Below are 19434 nucleotides of genomic sequence, written 5' to 3' on the forward strand. Positions count from 1 at the left end.
TCTGCATAGATGCCCTCATCTAATCCTTATCGCCACCCGATGAAGCTGCCACACTTAGTCTTGATTTTGCAGAGGAGAGAAGGAAGACTCAGAGAGATCACCTGACTGACCCAAGGTCACACAGGTCCAATGTTCAAATTTCAATGGTAGCTCTCTAAAGTTTAGCCCTTTCTGTTATTCCACCCTCAGTTTTCTAATTTGAGTTAGAAGTACATACTATAGGTGTGTATACACATGTATGTGTGTATATAGTTCCTGCGGAGTCAATTCGTCTCATAGCAACTCCGTGTGGATCAGAGTAGAACATCCATTGGGTTTCCAGTGGCCAATTTTTTAGAAATAGCCCACAAGACCCTCTATGGAGACATGAACTTCTAATCTTTCAGTTAGCAGCCAAGCACACGAACCATCTGCACCACCCAGGGACTCTCCTATGCAAAGATAAAGCAAAAATGTATGGCTACGAAATCATAGAAATCTTTAGGAAGCAAAAATATCACCATGTGAAGCTGCTGTTTCTCATCATAGCCTTTTCTCCACATCTCCTCCACGTGGTGCATGCACACGTGTACGCCAAATTTTCAGTATCTTTTATTTATTGCACTAGAGGCGAAGAAAATGAAACAGGCCTACTGAGGACTAAGCAAATTCCAAGTAAATTGAAGAAATGGGATTTTTTTTTAATGCACACAAAGTAAACCGAAAACAGTCTTTACTTCTCAGAACACCGTGAGACACCTGGGCCTGTGCATGTGTGTTCAGGAGCACTCTGCACAAATTAGCCAGACTCGAGGCCGTTTCCTCTCCTCTCCAGCCGGCCTCCCAGACTCACAAACCAAACCAAGCCATCCTGCCTGGGGATGAGAAAGAATGGGAGTGGGGGAGAGGGGAGTGGAGTGGAGAGGAGATCAGGGAGAGAAGGGGAGGGGGACAGGGGAGGAAGGAGAGAAGAGAGAGGGAGAGAAAGGAGGGAGGGCTGGGGAGGAAGAGGAGGGGAGGCAAACTTTGATGAAACCAAGACATCCGGAGGCCTCCTGCCTCTGGTTCTGGGTTATTTGAATCAAGGGAGCTCATTTGCCCTCAAGCACTTCGTCATTGCGTCCCTCTTTCTGGCTTTATTGGGAGACATTAGAGCGAAAAACCATCCCGGAGAGTGAAGAGGGCCTTTTTTCCTGTGTGCAGCATTGCTTTTGGATTCCCTTACTCAATGCCCAATGCATATGTCACACCAGATGGCGCGGACTCTTGGTGGCCGATTCAGCTGCTCAAGAACATGGCTGTGCTTAACCTCATCAATTTGACTCTGCTTCAGTTCATCCCGGGGTAGGAGTATGATACCGATCGGTTTAATTAGTCTAATGAGGGCTCAGGGAACTGGTCCACATTTTGATATTGTTGCACAGAACAAATTGGTTTGCCTCGCTCCCTCCTCGATCAGTTCAGCATTCAGAAGGAAGTGCTCTCAATGCACCATCGAGGAGAGGGATTTCCACTCCTCCCGCCCGGGGTCACTCCTGTGGGAATGGCACTCCAGGGTGCCTAGCAACGCCACCTTCAGTGAGGAGTCAAGCACTGTCCCAGGACCAGCAAGAACTGGAATCAGAGAGTCTGTTAGTCAAAAGATTTATTTCTATAGTGAGATCTTGAAATATACCAATGTGGCAATTAGCCGAATGGAAGTCTGAAATCTTCCATGTAGGAATTCCTGCTCCAAGAAAAGATAGCTTCGAGGGGTTTCTTTTGATCCCCCCTTAAGTGTGGTCTCCAAAGTGGGGTGCACATGGAGGCTCTTTAAGATTTGGGAGTAAAATATTAGGATGTCACATATGGCTATCCATCATGTTGGACAAGGAAAGCTAGTTAATAGGACTGCTGTTCAAATTTACACACCGACCACTAATGTCAAAGATGAAGAAGTGGGAGGGTTTCCCCCCTCCCCACCTTCCACAGTCTGAAGTTGGACAAACACTCAGTCAAAATGCATTGGTAGCTACTGATAATTGGGATGTAAAAGTTGGAAACCTAAGGGGGCCGCAGTAGGTAAACCTGGCCTTTAGTGACTGAAATTCCCCTGAAGATCGCATAATAGAATTTTGCAAGCCCAACAGTTTATCCATTGTAAATGCCTCCCCCCCCCAACAACAACATAAACAGCCACTGTACACTTGGACCTTGCCAGATGGAATATACAGAAATCAAATCAACTACATCTGTTGACAGAGAGATAGTAGAGAAGCCCGATATCATCAGCCCAAAGAAGGCCAGGGGCCAACTGCGGAAGAGACCATCAATGTTCAGATGCAAGTGCGAGTTGAAACTAAATAAAAGATTTTTAAAGTCCACAGCAGCCAACGTAGGACCTAGAGTGCATTCCGCCTGGATCTAGAGGCCGTTTCAAGAACAGACTGGACAAATGAACTGTCAATCACCCAAGAGCAGACAAGTTGTGGGATGACATCAAGCGCATTAGACACAAAGAAACTGAAAGGTCATTTTAAAAATGGGGGAAAGAGCAAAATGGATGTCAGAAGAGAGTTGAAACTTACTCTTGAATATAGAGTAGCTAAAGCAAACAGAAGAAATGATGACATCAGAGAACAGATTTCAAAAGGTGGCTCGGGAAGACAAAGTATTAAAATGAAATGTGCACAAACTTGGGAGCTGGAAAACCAGAAGTGAAGAATTGCCCGGCATTTTCCAAGCTGATTCAACTCAAGAAAAAAATTCAAGCGTCAAGTTGCAACGTTGAAGGATTCTATGGGCAAAATATTGAATGATGCTGAAGCATCAAAAAAAAAAAGATGGAAGGAAGACATGAAGTCACTGTGCCAAAAAAAGAATGATTAGTCTATGTTCATTGCAGGAGGTAGCATATGGCCAAGAATCTATGTACTGAAGGAAGCGTGGAAGAGCTCCAAGCTGTGCTAAAGACAATGGAGAAAAGCCAGGTTGCAGGAATCGACAGACACAGCTGAAATATTTTTAACAGATGCAATCCAGGAAGTGCTCACTCATTTATGACAAGAAATTTGGAAGATAGCTACCTGGCCAACCCATCACAAGAGATCAATATATTTGCCCTTCCCAAAGAAAGGTGATCCTTCAAGAATGCATAAATTATGGGACAAAATCAGTATCATATGCAAAGAAACAATGCCAAAGTTATATAATTTATAGAAATAACTGCAGCAGTACATCAACAGAGAGCAGCTAGACATTCGAACCTGACTCAGAAAAGGCCATCACACCAGGGGTAGCATTGCTGATGTCAGCCGTCTCTTGGTGAAGGCAGAGAATTCTAGAAAGGTGTTTGTGACAATGTAAAGGTATTGGACTGTATGGTCCACAACACACCATGGAGAACACTGCAAATAATGAAAATCCCCCCAATTCCAGAACCTCCCTTGACCAAGAGACCAGAACAAAGGGATCTTGCACGGTTGACAATCAGCAAAGGTGTGCTTCCGGGCTGCAGTCTGTCACTGCACTTAATCTTTATGCTGAGCTAATAATCCGAGAAGCTACTCTCAACGAAGAACATGCTCTCCGTATTGAAGGGAGGCTCCTCAGCCACCTGTGAGAAACGGATGCTACAACTTTGCTGGAGGAGGTCTCGAAGCACTCACTCCTGGATACCAAAGATGACAGCCTTCCATAATGGGAAGTACTCCTCAACATGAAACCAACACCTTCACGAGGGGACAGGAGCAGCGTCCAGTTCACACGCAGCATCATGACAACTGGGGGAACCACTGGAGTTGTTAGGGATGTCATTTTACTTGCATCCAAAGCCAATGCCTGTGGAAGGGACCGGACCGTCGGGAAATCAAATGACACACTGTCCTGGAAAAACTGGTTGCAAGGGACCTTTTCAACGTGTTAAAAAGTGAAGGTGTCACCTTGAGGACTGTGGTAGTTACATAATCTGGGGTCAGTTTGAGGATTGGGAGTGAAGGGGTGGAGTCTAGCCTGCCATTCATTTTATAGCCAATGAAACCTCTGTGTAGGCATGGCCTTCTCCTAAGAATTCTGGAAATCTGGTTTTTACCTCCTCAAAAGGCAGGGGAGACTCTCTTTCTCTCTGCTCACTCTACTGACAAGACATATGTCACTACGCTGATAGACCCTGTGCCCTGGGAACTGGAGGAGCCATGTGGAGACCCCTGCCTGTGCTGAGATGCTTCTACCACCACTGGATCCAAAAGATTTTGCACCCACTGGCCTGTGATCGTCCTGCATTTGGCATCATTGCATGTGTTTTGTGAGTCTGAAGAGGACTTTATAGATTGGTATCAGACATATTGGTTAATATCAGACTTTGGGGCTTGGACTGGACTAGGTTGGGATGCTTTCTTAATGTACAATTACCCTTTAGATAAAACTCTCTCTTATACACATGTGTGTCCATAAATTTGTTTCTCTAGTCTACCCAGACTAACACAAGGACTAAGAGGTGCCTGATTCAAAGGAAGTTCTTTCAGTCACCTCAAATGCATGTAGAAGCCAGACAATGGAATATGGAAGACTGAAGAATAATTGATAGATTTGAACCGTGGTATTGGTGAATAATAAAGACGAAGCTTTTTACTCTCATAGAGTTAGTCTCGGCAACTCTTAGGGGAGGTTCAACTCTCTTCTATAGGGTCGCCATGTGAGATAGTTAAAGTTTATTGTGCCAGCCTGGACGATAAACACGTGGGTTTAATTGAAGGGTGGAGGGATAAATGGCTTGGTGAGCCTCGCCTTTCTAGTTCTCAGGTCTCTTGCTTTCTGATGGTTGGACCAGGGTGCAGCTGCCTTAGCCAGTTCCCTGCTTCAGCTGGCAAGGCTCACTTCCTGCAAGATATCCCCAAGGAGAAGCCGCATGGATCTATCCCGATGCAGCCCTGGGTGCTGCAGCAGACGTGTGGAGACCCCTGCCAGTGCTGAAATGCTTACATGTTCACTGATTCGGCTTTCCTCCTGTAGTCAGCATCATTGCGTGTGTTTTTTGAGATGGAGGAGGACTTTGTGGATTGGTGTCGGACATATGGGTTAAATTTGGACTTGTGGGCTTGGGCAACACCGGGTTGGGATGTCTTCTTGATGTGCACTTGCCTTTTATCTAAAACTCTCTCTTATACAGATGAGTTTCTGTGGATTTGTTTCACTAAAGTGCCCAGACTAAAACACTGTGAGTCAGAATTAACTCAATGGCTGTAGCAAGTGTTGAGAATTTTGCCAAAAGAATGACCAGGCCTGTCTTGGATGGAGGATAGCCAGAATGCTTCTTAGAAGTGAGGATGGCAGGACACCCTTTGGACCGGTCTCTCAAGCCCATCCACACCCTTTGGACCGGTCTCTCAAGAAAGGCATCATGCTCGGTAAAGTCAGTGAGCTGGATCACAGTGAGGTGGACCGACAGAGGCTGTAGCAATGGGCTCAACCATAGTAGCCCTGGTGAAAATGGCCCAGGACCAGGGAGTGTTTTATTCCACTGAGTGCAGGGGGCTACGAGTTGGAACGGACTTGATGGCACTGAATAATATCCACATCTTGTTGTACATGTCTACCTTTTGTATGTTTTAGGATACATGTGTACGATGTGAGTAGATGAGGGGGCTTCAAAAAGTTTGAGGAAATTTCATGATCTTTTGAAACAAGTTTTATTGGCACACAATGCGTAGATCATACAGTTCAATAGTTCAGTCCCATCCAGAAGAGTTGTACCAGCATTACCACAATGTCATTATCTTTTCATCCCATTTCCCATGAACTCTTTGAAGCTCCCTCCATAGCTCATCTGGCGATGGGGGGCGGGGGGGTTGTTTCTCATGTTTCTTCTGAAAGGAGCAGGTGGTCAGTAAAGCTGGGGAGTCATAGCTCTAGAAGTCCACGTCACACTGGGTCATTGAGACTGGGGGGGCAGGAGTCATAAGAACATGACGGAGGGACAGATTTCAGAAGTTGGTCATGAGCTGGGACAAACACTAAGCCTATGAGCTGGTGGGGAACCCCCTGCCTTCCTCAGTGTGGATCCCAGAAGAGAAGCCCATCTGGTTTGGATGTTCTGTGGAAAGGGCTGGGCTAAGCGGGACGGGCACGCAGGAAAGGATGACTGAATGCACTCCGATCTGGGGGGACAGCGGGGTGGGGGTGCCTCTGAACTGGACTCCACGATGGGGAGGCATTTACACCCCAAAGAGCTCTCCGGAGTAGGCATTGGGGTCTTCCTGAGACCGAGTCACCACCTTGAACTGGCGCCGGAGAAAACCACCGTAACGCTTCTGGTTGTTCCACTTGAGCTTGGGACGGATGCGCCGCAAAAAGCCCCCATAGCGTTTATACAGGTCTTCGTGGCCTGCCGCATCCTCGTCCCTGTCCCCCTCTCCGGCCACCTCCGAGCTCCTCTTGGGGTATTTGCGCAAGAAGCCCCCATAGCGCTTAACCTGTTCCTTGGGGTCCACCTCATCAGACCCTAGTGGCTCTGCCTCCATCACACCACCTTCCAGCTGTGCTTTCCCCACCTGCTCCAGCTTGGCTCCCTCCCCAGCCCTGCCTGACAGGCCCCTGAGCTTCTCCTCCAGGCTGGGGCTCAGAGAATCCTCCTGGGTTCCCGTGCTGGGGAGGAAACTGTGTTTCACCAGCTCCTTCAGGAAGGGCCCAGAGGGGTGAGCCACCTCACCACGGGGATCTTCCAACAGGGCCTTCCTCTCCAAGTCTCCCTGGCCCTTGAGCCCGAGGGTGAACATGGTCAGGAGACCCTGGCATCGCTCCCACTCTCCAGAGGGCAGCATGGAGGTCTGGCACTCCAGGGAGCAAACCTGCAAAAGACCCAAGAAGACCACCATGAACCCAAAATCCCCGTGCTCTTCCCACCCTGGAGAGTCAGCGTCCAATGTTGACACCCACCCACATTAGCTATGGGGCTTACCACAGGGCTGCCCACCTTTATGCTTCCCATGCTGCGTAAAGGGAGGCGGTATGGTGCCCTTGTGGAGAAGAGGAAGCGGGCTTAGAGAGCTCGGAGCGCTTTCCCTGGGGCTCGTGGTGACAGGTGACAGGTGGCCAGTTCAGGATGGAAAGTGAGTGCTTCTTGCAGTACTCTGCTGAGTTCCCCCACCCTCTTCCTCACGTCTGATTCCCAAGGGGAATGGTTGGCTCTCTGGGTGTGAAGGATGTGGCACTGTCTTATTGAGACAGCAGCCACACAGAGCGGTAGCAGCAACACGTGAGCAGGCACAACAACCCCAATAGCATGGACCTGATAGAGACGCTGAGAGAATCCAATGTGCATGGAGACACAGCCCTTACGATGTGCCAGGCTCTGTTCCCAGTGCCTCTCAGGCATTGATAATGCCTTTGATCCCCAACCACCCTGTTAGCGCTCATCAGCCTCTTTTTACATGAGAGAACATGAAAAGACCTAAGCCCATGGCTTTGTTGAGTCAAATTTGCGTCATAGAGACCCTGTGAGACAGAGGGGCGCGGCCCCATCGGGTTTCCTGGGCCAGGAATCTTTATGGAAGCAGACTGTCACCTTGACTTTTTTTCTCCCAAGGAACTTCTAGGGTGTCCTAACCACTGACCTTTTGGTTGGCGACTGAGCGCTTAACTCTGTGCCACCAGGGTCCCTAGAACTAGGGCACAGAGAAGTCACATCGCTTGCCCCAGGCCGACAGTCAACAGCGGGTATGAGAGACAATAGCGGACCTTGTGCCCAGGCCGACCATCTAGCACCACAAGCTCTCACGCTTAACCGCGGGGATCTCCTGAAGCCATCGAAGGGCAACATCGAAGGGCTTGTCGCGGGTGCCTTAGTAACCAGGGGATAGCCTCATGCATCACGTGCTTCCCACATTATCTCGTGCAATTATCCTCACACTGCACCCGAGGAAACGGGGTGGTCAGTGCATTACACCCTTGGTGCCTGGACTCCAGCCTCACTGCTGCCAGTAAGGGAGGCACAGGGAGAAGTGGGCCTCGGAGCACAATCAAGGTTGGGTCAAGAGGTGCGAGGACTCAGGCGATGGGTCAAGGCTTTGATCTGGTCCTCCAGACACTGGTAATTAAGAGGTGGACAGGCCTCTTTTCATGGCAACAACTGGATTTGTAGGTGCCTATCAGTCCAGGGGTGGCATTGTGGGCCACACACTGAACAACTTGCTGCAAAGTCTGCGGTTCTAACCCCTCAACCCCACCTCGGGAGAAAGATGAGGCTGTCTACTCCCATTCAGATGTGAAGGCTTAGAAACCCACAGGGGCAATGCGACCTTGTCCTGTGGGGTCGTGATGAGTCGGAGCCGGTTTGACGGCAGTGAGTTCGAGTTTTGAGTAGCAGCCTGATAAGGAGCCCTGGTGGCGCTGTGGGGCAAGTGTCGCACTGCTGACCACAAGGTCAGGTCTTCAAGTCCTCCAGTCATCTGTAAAGATGTCCAGTCCCAGAAACCCTAATCGGGTTGCTAGGAGCTGGACTCAACTCGACGGCAGTCAGTTTAGCTTACGTCTATCCGTCCCGCCGAGAGATACCCTGCAGCGTCCACCTTGGGCCACTCATTACCAAAGTCACTAGCACTTAAGGAGTGGCCCTCCCTGTAGTCTGGCTCCAGACTCCCTGGAAGCCTTGAGCCTCTTGCTGGGCCTGAGTGGACCCCTGGTGGGGGCAGCCCCGGGAGGTGGTGGTGGTGGTGGTGGGAGTGGGGCTAGAAACGGCAGCCTCAGGTGCCCAGGCTGTCCTCTGGGCTGGCAGGCCCTGCAGAGATGAGACCAGCCTCCAGAGAAAAAGCCAGCCTCCCTGAGCATTATACCCCGATGGCCAGTCCCTGGGTCTGGAAGACCCTGCCTGAAACCTACCAGTGGGTTGATGGGCCGGGGCCCATCCCAGGTCTTCACTGCGCACAAGGAACACGGGGACAGGCAGTCTGTGGAGACGGAGGGCAGCGTGAGCACGCAGACAGCCAGGAGCAGCCCCTGCCAGGCCATTCTGTCACAGCTGTTCCTGCTGGGGAAGGAGAACGGAGAAGACTCTGAGACCTGGGAGTGTCTTTCTGGGGGTGTGACCGAGCCTACAGACATGTCAGCAGCACCCCAGAGAAAATACTCTTGTTCTAGTCTACAGCCGAGAAAACAGAGGCCCCCAGGGGAGCAGTGGGTACCCAAGGCCAAGGGGAAAAGCAGGAAGAGTTGGAGCTCAGGGCGGCAAGGCACGGCATGGTCCAGGCGGCCCCGGGGAGGGAGGGGGCTCTCTGAGCAGTTTCCAGTAACCACCGTGCTCTCCATCAGCAGCCCCGAAGCTCAAGCAGGGCGGGGCGACGTCACAGTGGGTCAAGGCAGACTGAGTCATCTTGCTCCATTGAGGGCAGAAAGGAAAGAAAATAGAGGGGGTAGGGGAGTGGGGAATGACTTGGAGAGCCTCAGAGACCAATCTCCATCAATGAGAGCAAGGCCGGTGCGGTGATGATTTTTCACATGGTACCATGACGTGCCACGTACAAGACGAGAGAGCGTGATTGTGTGTGCGAGCCGCTGGTGCGGCAGGGTCACCTGAAAGACCGTGTCCAAGGTTGGGACAGGGCGGGGCGCAATGTCAGTGGCATTGGCCACAGGCGCTACGTGCGGTGGGCTCGGCTCTGCGGAGGAGCAGCAGTGAGTGTGCGTGGGCTGGGATCTACTTTGTGTCTGCTGCGTGCTCCGTGCTTTCAAATTCCATCTCCCCAGTAGCTCTTCAAGTGGGGGGCATGGGGGGCACTACGTTTTCATTGGCCAGATGGGGAAGTGGAGGTGATGAAGGCTGCCATCCAGGACCTGGCTTCATTTGTCAGACTTCAAAGCCCTCGGCCACTTGCCGAGCCAGGAGACACCAGGCTGTGTGCATCTCTGGGGTCTCTGCCCCACCTCCCCCGACCCCAGGTGCTCACTCAGCCAGTCCTTGCACCTTCATAAATCAAAACAAAAAGACCACACTGACTGCCATCCAGTCAACGCTGATGCTTAGTGATGCCATGGGGTTTTCGGAAACTGTATCTGTTTACGGGGGTAGAAAGCCTGAGAAGCTGCTGGGGGTTTCGAACTGTGGCCCGTGAATATTTGCAGCCCAACCCGTAACCACTATGCCTCCACGGCTCCTTTGCTCCTTCATAGGCCCCTGGGATTTGCCCTTTCTCCCACAGAGCTGCCACCTATGCTGCCCATGGGCATACATTCACTGTGTCTCCAGGCCCTTCTCTGACCCCTCGTGCCCACTCTCAACTACCCTTCTCATCACATCCATCTTGTGATCAGACCCCTTGGACTGAGTCAGTGCAGGTTCTTAAGCCTAAATGTCAGGGACACCCCAACTTTGGGGCTCAGGGATCCAACTGCATCTATTTGTAATTCCCCTATTGAAGGCATCAGGTCTCACCTCTGAGTCTTCACACGCACTGTTCCCTCTATCATGAAACACTTCCTCTTTCTGTTACCTGTCACTCAAGTCTCAGGTCAGGAGTCACCTCCTCTGGACAGCTTTAGTTTATCTCCCAGGCTGGTCGGGGCGATCCACCTCCGGTTCTCGAAGCTGCTCTCTCTAAACCTTCCACTGGGCAGTAATTGGCTGTGAGCCTCCTCACTCTATCAGCTAACTCATTAGCTGGCATTTTTTATGCCCTTAGAACACTAGTAAAACATTGGCTATTTTATCTGCACGAATGACATGTGCCTGGCAGCAGTGAACACTGACATAGGAGGTGAGAGTGAGGGTGCCGGGATGAAGGTTATATGTCAGTTTGCCTGGGCCAGGATCCCCAGTGGTACCCAAAATGATGTGGTTTGGCAGATATGTAGTGATGCAATTTGATCGTTATGTGATGGTGTGATTAGGCAGATGTACAATGATGCTATTTGGTTGTTAAGTAATGGTGTGACCAAGCAGATATCTAATGATGTCATTTGGCCGTTGTGTAACGGTGTGACCCGGCAGTTGTGTAAGGATGCAGTCACCCTCCATTGTGTGATCTGACGCAACCATTCTCGTTTGTGCGGAAAGCGGACTTCTGCATAACGTCCTGGTCTTTAGAACCTTACCACGTCATCCATAAGTGAGGAGTGGGTCTGTCCTGTTCCTTCTTGTAAGTAGATGGATCCAATGGCCCGTCTACAGAGAGGCACCTCCTGAGCCCTGTGTCTGCTGTAGCTGCCTTGGTTTCTCTCACATCAAAGTACTCACCACCTCCGATGGTCCTATTTATTTGCTTTTTGTTTGTTGCTTTTGTGGGTTGACATCTCCCCCCAACTCAAAAATAACAACTCTTTGTAAGTAGAGACCCTATGGGCCTTTGGTTTGCTGTGTCCTGGCACCTCAAACACTGGCCAGCACACAGTAGGTCCTCAAAAAATACTCAGCAAATGAATCACTGCTTCTGATACATGGGGTTGTCCACATCCTGCAGCGAGTGGCGAAGCTTGGGTGCGAGGTCAAGTTCTATGGGCCCCCTGCCTCACCCAACTCCAACTCCTAGAACAAGCTGGCTTCATTAAGAGCTGAGCTCTCTGTGAGACCCAGAGGGCCTGATGCACGGGTGGGGGGGGGGGGCTCTTCTTCTCAGGATCCACTGACCTCACATGCCAACTGTCAAGGGTAGACGTCATGCCCCCACAGTTTAGATCAGAGAGCCTTGGTCAATCTCCTGGCTTCACGACATGATTCCGGGTGAGAACTCAGGTCCCCCTGCCCTCTTGAGGCTGGGAGGCCACCGCTGCGGCCCCTCCCACCCGCGTCTCTCCTTGCTCCGGGTTCTGTCACGCTCTGTCAGCTAGGGAGTGAATGCGGACTCCAGGCGAGCTTGCCGGGCAGACACAAAGCAGACAACTCGTGTTTCCTCTGCTTGGATGGCCAGGCTGGACAGTGACAAGATTAGCGCAGCATTAAGCCCCCGGAGAAGGGGAGCCCCCACCCATGCTGAACTCCACCCATTTTCCTGGAGGCCTCCGGCACAGCTTGGCAGCTGGGGGAGGAGAGCTCTCCAGCCAGCCTCTCTGATCTATACTGTGGGGGCATGACGTCTACCCTTGACAGTTGGCATGTGAGGTCAGTGGATCCTGAGAAGAAGAGATCCTGGGGATCTCGATACCCCAGCTTTTGGGAAAACAGGGTGGGCCTTCCTTTCCGTTCACCTGTCCGTGTGACACCGAGCTGTCCAGTGTTATTAAGGATGCGTGATGTTTGGGGCGATTCTCAGGGATTCATGTGCATCCCCATTCAGCAACTCTAAAAAACCTCCCTTCCGTTCGAGTGGATGCCGACCCCTCTCAGCCCCCATCAAGCAGGATAGCACTGGCCCCGAGAGTAATCTCATCTTTCTCCCTCAGAGCGGCTGGTGGTTTAGAACTGCTAACCTTGCAGGTAGCAGCCCCACGAGTCACTGTGCCGCAGCTACTCGAGAGGTAGGTGCTGTTACCATGCCCACTTGACAGGTGAGGAATCTGAGACAGGCCAGGTGGAGTCGCCTGCCATGGTGGCAGAGGGAGTAAGTGCCCCTGGTTTTGTACCAGGCAGTCTGGCCCCACAACCCACCCTCACCTCTGATACACACCCCCACCCCAGCCTCCATCTTCCCCCTCTCCTGATCAGTCTTATCAGGTTCCAAAGCAGCCTCCCATCAAGACCTCTCAGCGGCCACCTGAGGATGCTTCTGAAATGCGAAGCTGACTGCCCCTTCACAGGCTCTTGTGAGATGCTGCTGGTCCCCTTGGCTTGCCACATGAGAGCTGTCCCCAGAGGGCAAGCTGATGCTGACCAACTGCTCCCTGGGCACCAGGCACCGGGGCTGAGTCCTGCACACATGTTAATAACAACATCCTAAGGCTGAGACGAAACACCCCCGATCCCCACCCCCACTCCAGATGAGGAGAGGGAGGCACCTAGAGATTACACCATCTGCCTGACATGTCCTAGCAAGGAGGCAGCAGACTGGGGTTTGAGCTCACGTAGATCGAGTAGGGCTTCTATGTGAGATGGGCAATTCCAAACAGAGGTGTCATGGACCCGTGCCTCTACCCTTGGGGTTCTCTCGGTCAGCAACGTCTTCTCACTGCACACCGGCGTCTTTCTCCAAAACTCAGCCTCCGGTGCCTCCTCCAGGAAGGTTGCCTGGATTTGACCCCTCCACTGAGGAGCCACCTGGGCTGGCTCCCTCCCACAGGTAACTCTCCTCTCTTGATGCTCTCCCACCAAGCTCACGCTGCAAAGTTCCTGAGGTGAGAGGCTGTGGTGTGGCTGAGGGCACCTGAGGAAAGGAGACTGAGGCAAAGAGAGCAGAGAGGTGGGCAGCTGCCTGGGAATGCCAACCCTGGCCGTCCAAGGGAAGGAGTTTGTCTTGATGAGGGAATAAACAGGGGGAACGCTTGTCTGTGCCCCAGCCCCTCGACGTCTCTGAATTTTTCTGGATTCCACCTTCATCCCCTCCCCAGAGAAAGCTCACAGCTGTCTAAACCAGCACCTGCTGAACGAAACTCTACGTGAAAGTGAGGTGGGGTGTGTGTGTGAGGGGGGGGTCATGGGAGGAAAGAATAAGGGAGAAAAGGGGAGAGGCAAAGGGGTGGGGGGAGAGATTGAGACAAAGACAGACAGAGGATATGGTGGGGGGAGAGAGAGAGAGAGAGAGGAGACAGAGGTGCCTGGGGGAGACGGAGAAGGAGGGAGGAAGAGGGGGGTGGACAGACAGAATGAGCCCAGCGAGAAGGAAGCAGACCCACCGAACAGGAAGGGGGCTGAGAGGGAGGGGAGAGGTGGACACAGGAAACAGGGAGGTCCCTGTAACTATATTTTAAAAAACCTCAAACTCACTCCCATGGTAGTGGGTGCTGACTTCTAGCCACTCTACAGGGCAGGGTAGAACTGCCCCTGCCAGTCTCCAAGACAGTTAACTCTTTATGGGAGTAGAAACCCCCCACTTTCTCCCCATGGAGTGGCTGGTGGTTCCGAACTGCTGACCTTGGGGATAGGACTCCAATCCAACACCTAACTACTAGGTCACCCAGGCTCCCCTGTCAATATGAGCACCTTTATTCTGAGGAGCAGTTACACACTGACTGTGAGGCACAGGGCCAGCAGTCCGCAGGAGAAAACAGGCTTCCTACACCCATAAAGAGTCACAGTCCCCAAAACTCACAGGAGTGGTTCTACCCTGTCCTGTGGGGCCCCTGAGAGTCAGCATCCGCGCAACGGCCCGGAGTTTGGTTTGGGTTTTATGCCAAAGGGAGCTGGAGTCAGTTACCTTCACATTGGGAAGGGCTTTGGCCACCGAGCCCGTACCTTCCAGCAAAGGCTCCCCTACCCCAATCGGGTAGACCTGGGCCCCAGAGGAGCGAATCCCCTATCCTTCCCCCTCTGTTCCCAAGCCCCTCCCTCTCTCCCTGGGTCTCAGCAAGGAGGTCTTTAATGGGTACCAGGTGAGCAAAGAGCTTTGGGGGTGGGGGGCGGTCGTGCTCCGGGCCAGTCACCTGAGCTCTCCCCAGGCACATCCACAAATGCCCAGAGGCTGCAACATGGTTGATGGAAAGTTCAGTATGTGGGTAGAGGGCATTTTAAAACGTTCTCCTCATTTAAAGCGGGGAGTTTTTCACATCTGAGATGATCAATCGACAACTTGTCTTAGAAAATCAAGAGCGCTTCCTGCGATTCTAGGCCTGCCTCCCGTTGTGGTCACAATCAGAGATAGGACGCTGGCTGCGGGCTCACCAGTGTTCCCACTCATCACTGTCCCCATCTGGTGGCCTCCTCCTCCCACCTGAGAGGCACTTGAGCTGGAACCCCAAACTGCCTCCTCTGCCAACGTGAACAACCCGCCCGAGGCAGGATCCAGACAGGAGCGCTGCGGGATCTCCGGTGGTCAGTAAAAAACAAGCAACAGACAGAAAACAAAAACAACCAGCTCACTGGTATCAGGTCGACTCTGGCTCACAGTGACCCTCTGGGACAAAGCAGAATTGGCCCTGTGGGTGTTCAAGATTGTAATGGAGCGACAGTCCCATCTTCCTCCTATGGAGAGCCTGCAGGTCTCCAACTGCTGACCTTGCCGTTAGTAGCCCAATGGGTACCCAAGAGGGCTCAAATCCTGGCCCACCCCTCACTGCCACTTTGGGAACTTGGCAAGATATTCGATTTTCTCAGTTATAAGCACTGGGCTGCTAACCACGAGGTAGGTTGTTCAACCCTACCAGCTGCTCCGAGAGAGGAAGATGAGGCAGTCTGTTACTGTCAGGATTGACAGGCTCTGAAATCCCCTTTGGGGTCACGATCAATGGGAATGGAGTCAGTGACTATGGGTTTTGTTTCTGGAAGTTTTAATAACGAAGTCATGTGAGTTCCGGGGGTGCGGGGGAGGGGGAGTGCAAGTCCGTCTCATGAGGGTCTGCTGAGGAACAGAGCCCGGGGCCATTCACCAGAGTGAGTCCTGCCTGCTGATCCCCGCTGACTTGGGAGGGCTGAGGTGAGAGGAAGAGAGGATAACTGGCCATCAGAGCGGGGAGGGGTGTGTGTGTGTGTGTAAGGGACAAGCCCACTTGGTTAGTGTAAGGACAAGCCCGGGCCCAGGGGAGGATGGGCCAGCAGGGCCCACAGTGAGAGGGAGGCTTCTTTCCACAGACTGGCTCAGCAGAAGCCATCTAGTCTACCAGCCCTTGACCTTCGCAGAGCAAAACATTCAGCACCTTGGCAGCTCTGTGCTGTTCCCTCTGTGCTGTTCCCTCAGTCACCGTCCCAGGGCACTTTGTAATGCACACCAGAAAGGAGAAACCCCGGAGGGATCTCCCGCGTTGGGAAAATAGATAGGGGCTGGGGCGGGGGTGGGGGGTGGGGGGGCAGAGGTGCTGTCCAAAGTCAGGGGGTGTAACTGGCAGGCCTGCTCCTGGGGAGAAGCCAGAGCCCTTCCCAGCAGCCTCTGCAGCCTGTCCTAGCGCTCAGGTGGCTCTCCACGCAGGCACAGGGGCCTGGGGACCTCGCCGTGGGGTTGTCCTTCTCCCTGGGAGAGAGGCATGGGCTCTGGAGTCCAGCAGATGCCCGGCCCGCCCCATCCCCCACCCCACCGTTGGTGACCACGGGTGAGCCTCAGTCTTCTCACCTGTAAATGGGGCTGGTCCTGGCTCCCACCCCTGCCATGCCCCCACAAGGACCCCTGCCACCCCACCCTCTGAAGGACAGTGCATGGCAGAACCCCCTTCTCCCAGAGCTCCTCCCAAAGGAAGGGGTTTCTTTCTTCCCTCTCCTCCAGGATAATTCCATGTTGTATTCAGCTGGGGGCTCGGAGAAGCCACAAGAACTTTTATTAAAAAAGCCAACACAGACTCATAATGGCATGAGTTAGCATGGCAATTATGGCTCGGTGCACTTTATCGCATATGATTATCCCTATTTGGGAGGCGAGGAAATGGGAAAAGGTAGAAATGAAGTCACTTGTTTAAGGTCACACCATGAGTCACCAGGGAAATGGAGAGAGAGCTCCGCCTCCCACACCTCGCTGTGACCCCCCCTCTCCGCCCCGAGGAGACAGTGCTGCATCCAGGACCCTATAAAGACAGCAGTCTTATCAACCACCAGGAGCTGCTCCGCTGCCCTGTGCCAGGTTCTGAGCAGCCCAGATCCTCCATGAGCCGCGTGGGCCAGGTTCCAAGATCAGCGGTTCCCAACCTTCCTCATGCCGCGACCCTTTCATACACTTCTTCCTGTAGGGGTGACCCCCCAACCATAAAATCATTTTCGTCACTACTTCAGAACTGTCATTTTGCTACTGTGATGAACTGGGCGACCCCTGTGAAAGGGTGGTTTGACCCTAAAAGGGGTCACGACCCACAGGTTGAGAACCACTCTCCAAGATGGAAAAGGGACTGCCAGTGGGATGGAGCACTCCCTAAGGCCCCCCAACACCCCGGAGCACAGGCAGTGAAGGTGGGATTCTCTGAGCCTCCAGCATCCCTCTCTGAGGCCCCACTGCCAGGGACCGAGCTCTTTCCGAAGTATTTTGCCATAATTCTGTCATTTCACCCTGAGGACTCTCCAGTGGGCTGGGCATCATTTGGGCCACTTTCCAGATACAGAAAACAGAGGCTCAGAAAGGTGAAATGACGGGGCCAAGGTTGAGAGACAAGATGATAGGAAAATCAGGCTTAGAAATCAGTCTACTAGTTCCAAACCCGAGAGGTCTCCACGTGAGGTGCCCACCAGCAGATACACAGTACCACCCCCTCACCCCCAACACTCCTATTCCTGAGAGGAAACCATTCTGGGAGTTTGGCCCCACTTGAAAAGTATGAAGTTCATTTTTATGGGACCCCAATTGGCAGACAGAGAGAGATGCTCACCGTGGGAAAAGCGGCACCTTATTTGGCCTCTAAGGTCCACAGTAGCAAAGGGTGCACTGGGCTCGCTCTGAACAGAAAATGAGCCCACCCTTTAGTCCAGCAAGAATTGCGACACAAACCCTGAGAGGAGGGCCCCTGGCTGAGGGTGGCACCCTTTCCCTGTCATTGGCTATGGCACCAAACCAAAACCAAACTCACTGCCAGTTGATGCCTACCCATAGCGACACTGCCCCCTGTGTGTCTGAGACGGTCATTTTTTTATGGGGAAGTGGAAATCCCCTGGAGAGGCTGGTGGTTTCGAACTGCTGACCTTGAGGTGAGCAGCCCAATGTGTAACCCACTATGCCACCAGATGCCAGCGTGCAAAGGCATGGCCGCAGCAAAGGATCCTTAAGCGACAGCTTTCTAGAAAGTTTCTGCAGAGCAGGACCCGCCCAGAACCCCTCACCCTTTAGGCTGTTTGATGCATCATGGGATGATTGGGAAGGAGAGTAGACCAGAGACCGAGAGAGAGGTACATACAGAGACAGGAAAAGAGGGAAGAGAGACACCGAGGAACAAAGAAATGGGCCACCAGGAGATACGGAGACGGGGCGTGTGCGCGCACACGCACACACTCCAAGAAAAGCAGAGGGAGAAAGGCTAGACACGTGGCAAAGGAAAACAAAGGTGAGACGGAGAAACAGGGAAAGGAGGAGGGAAAGGGGGAGGAGGGAAGGAAACGAAATAAGGAGTGAGGGAGAAGGCAGGGGTGGTGGGTGGCGGGTGGGGCCCAGGAGAGTGGATTTTGAATCAGGAGGTTGACCTTCTACTCTGTGAATCACAAGCCTGTCCCTCTCCCACTTGTCTCTGATTCATCTCTTGTCCCCAGGGGCCAGTGGTCCAGAGCCCCACTGACAACATGGAAACTTCTCAATCAACCTTGGGGAGGAGCCTGCAAATGGCTAGTGCACTTGGCTGCTCACCAAAAGGTCAGAGGTTTGAGTCCAGCCAGGGCCTCAGAAGCAAGGCCTGGCGGTCTACTTCTGAGTCAGTCAGCCATTGGAAGGCCTCTAAAGCACAGTTCGGATCCGACAGTCTTGGTACCACCAAGCGTCGGACTTGACTTGAATGTAAGTAGAGGGTGAAAGCTGCGTTCAATGAAGAGTCCTGTAATTGGTCTAGGGGTCACGTGGCAGGTCAAACCACTGGGTGGACAGGTCATTCCCTGGCCACAGTGTGCAGCCTGAAGCCAAACACTCTGGTCAATGGGTGGGCCTTCCAAGCCCAGCGATACATCTCATGGACCAGGGCCATGGAGTCCCCTGCCGCCACCAGCTATCTGGACCCAGGCTGGGAGCGATTTACACAGGACTCGGGGGCAGCTCTCCACCCCACGAGCTGATTCCAGGCTTGCCTGGGATCACCAACCAGAAGCTAGCAGGGTCCAGCCCTGCCTCTGCCAGACCATTTTCAGAAGCTGAGGTGCCCAGCTGACATTTATGGGCGGTGATGGATGACGTTGGTGAGCGGCATCCACCCTTTCTCGGGCCCTCTTTGAAATCAAACCACCAGCTATTGATCCTCCTAGAATGATGGAAGAGAGCTAATAAAATACAGCAATTGTATATGAATGACCCAAGGAGGCGGGGAGTGGCGGGAAATCCATCGAGGAGGGGACTTGAGGTCCAGTGGTGGCGGATGGGGAAATAAAGTCTGCTGATGGGCAGGGGAGTCTATAGGGGAGGGGTGGGAGGGAAAGAAGTGCCAGCCCCCCAGGCAGGAATATTAGACTTTAGGGCATATGGCCTCATCACAAGACGTGGTATGATGGATCAGGGCGCGGGGGGTGGGGGTGGGTCACAGATATTGTAATAGCCTAGAATGAGGGGCCCAACTCTGCCACTTTGAAACAGTGGAAATGTATTGAGTCCCTACTCAATGCCAGACGGATTTGAGTCTCCAGTTGGAGCCACACAAAGACCTTACCAGTCCACACGACTCGGGGCTGAGTCCATGTAGTCAGAGTAGAGCCACTTTCCGGAGGGTTTTTAAGGGTAGGAACTTTTTTGAAAGCAGATTGCTTTACACCAAGGTCTCTCTCTCTCTCTCTCTCTCTCTCTCTCTCTCTCTCTCTCTCTC

General features: G+C 52.6%; 1 protein-coding gene across 1 annotated transcript in view; it reads right to left on the minus strand.

Moving 5' to 3' along the window:
- Positions 1–5746: 5746 nt before the first annotated feature.
- PDYN (prodynorphin) overlaps positions 5747–19434 on the minus strand; it is a 16646-nt gene continuing 2958 nt past the window's right edge. The window contains exons 2-3 of the mRNA XM_004698190.2: positions 8833–8980; positions 5747–6803 (exon numbers count right to left, since the gene is read on the minus strand). Coding sequence (XP_004698247.1) covers positions 6171–6803; positions 8833–8961 — 762 coding nt within the window. The 5' untranslated portion in view covers positions 8962–8980 and the 3' untranslated portion in view covers positions 5747–6170. The remainder of the gene's footprint in view (positions 6804–8832; positions 8981–19434) is intronic.

This window comes from Echinops telfairi, unplaced genomic scaffold (assembly GCF_000313985.2).
Source record: "Echinops telfairi isolate 266 unplaced genomic scaffold, ASM31398v2 ScPeMD7_5592;HRSCAF=6446, whole genome shotgun sequence".
In the NCBI taxonomy this organism is placed as follows: domain Eukaryota; kingdom Metazoa; phylum Chordata; class Mammalia; order Afrosoricida; family Tenrecidae; genus Echinops; species Echinops telfairi.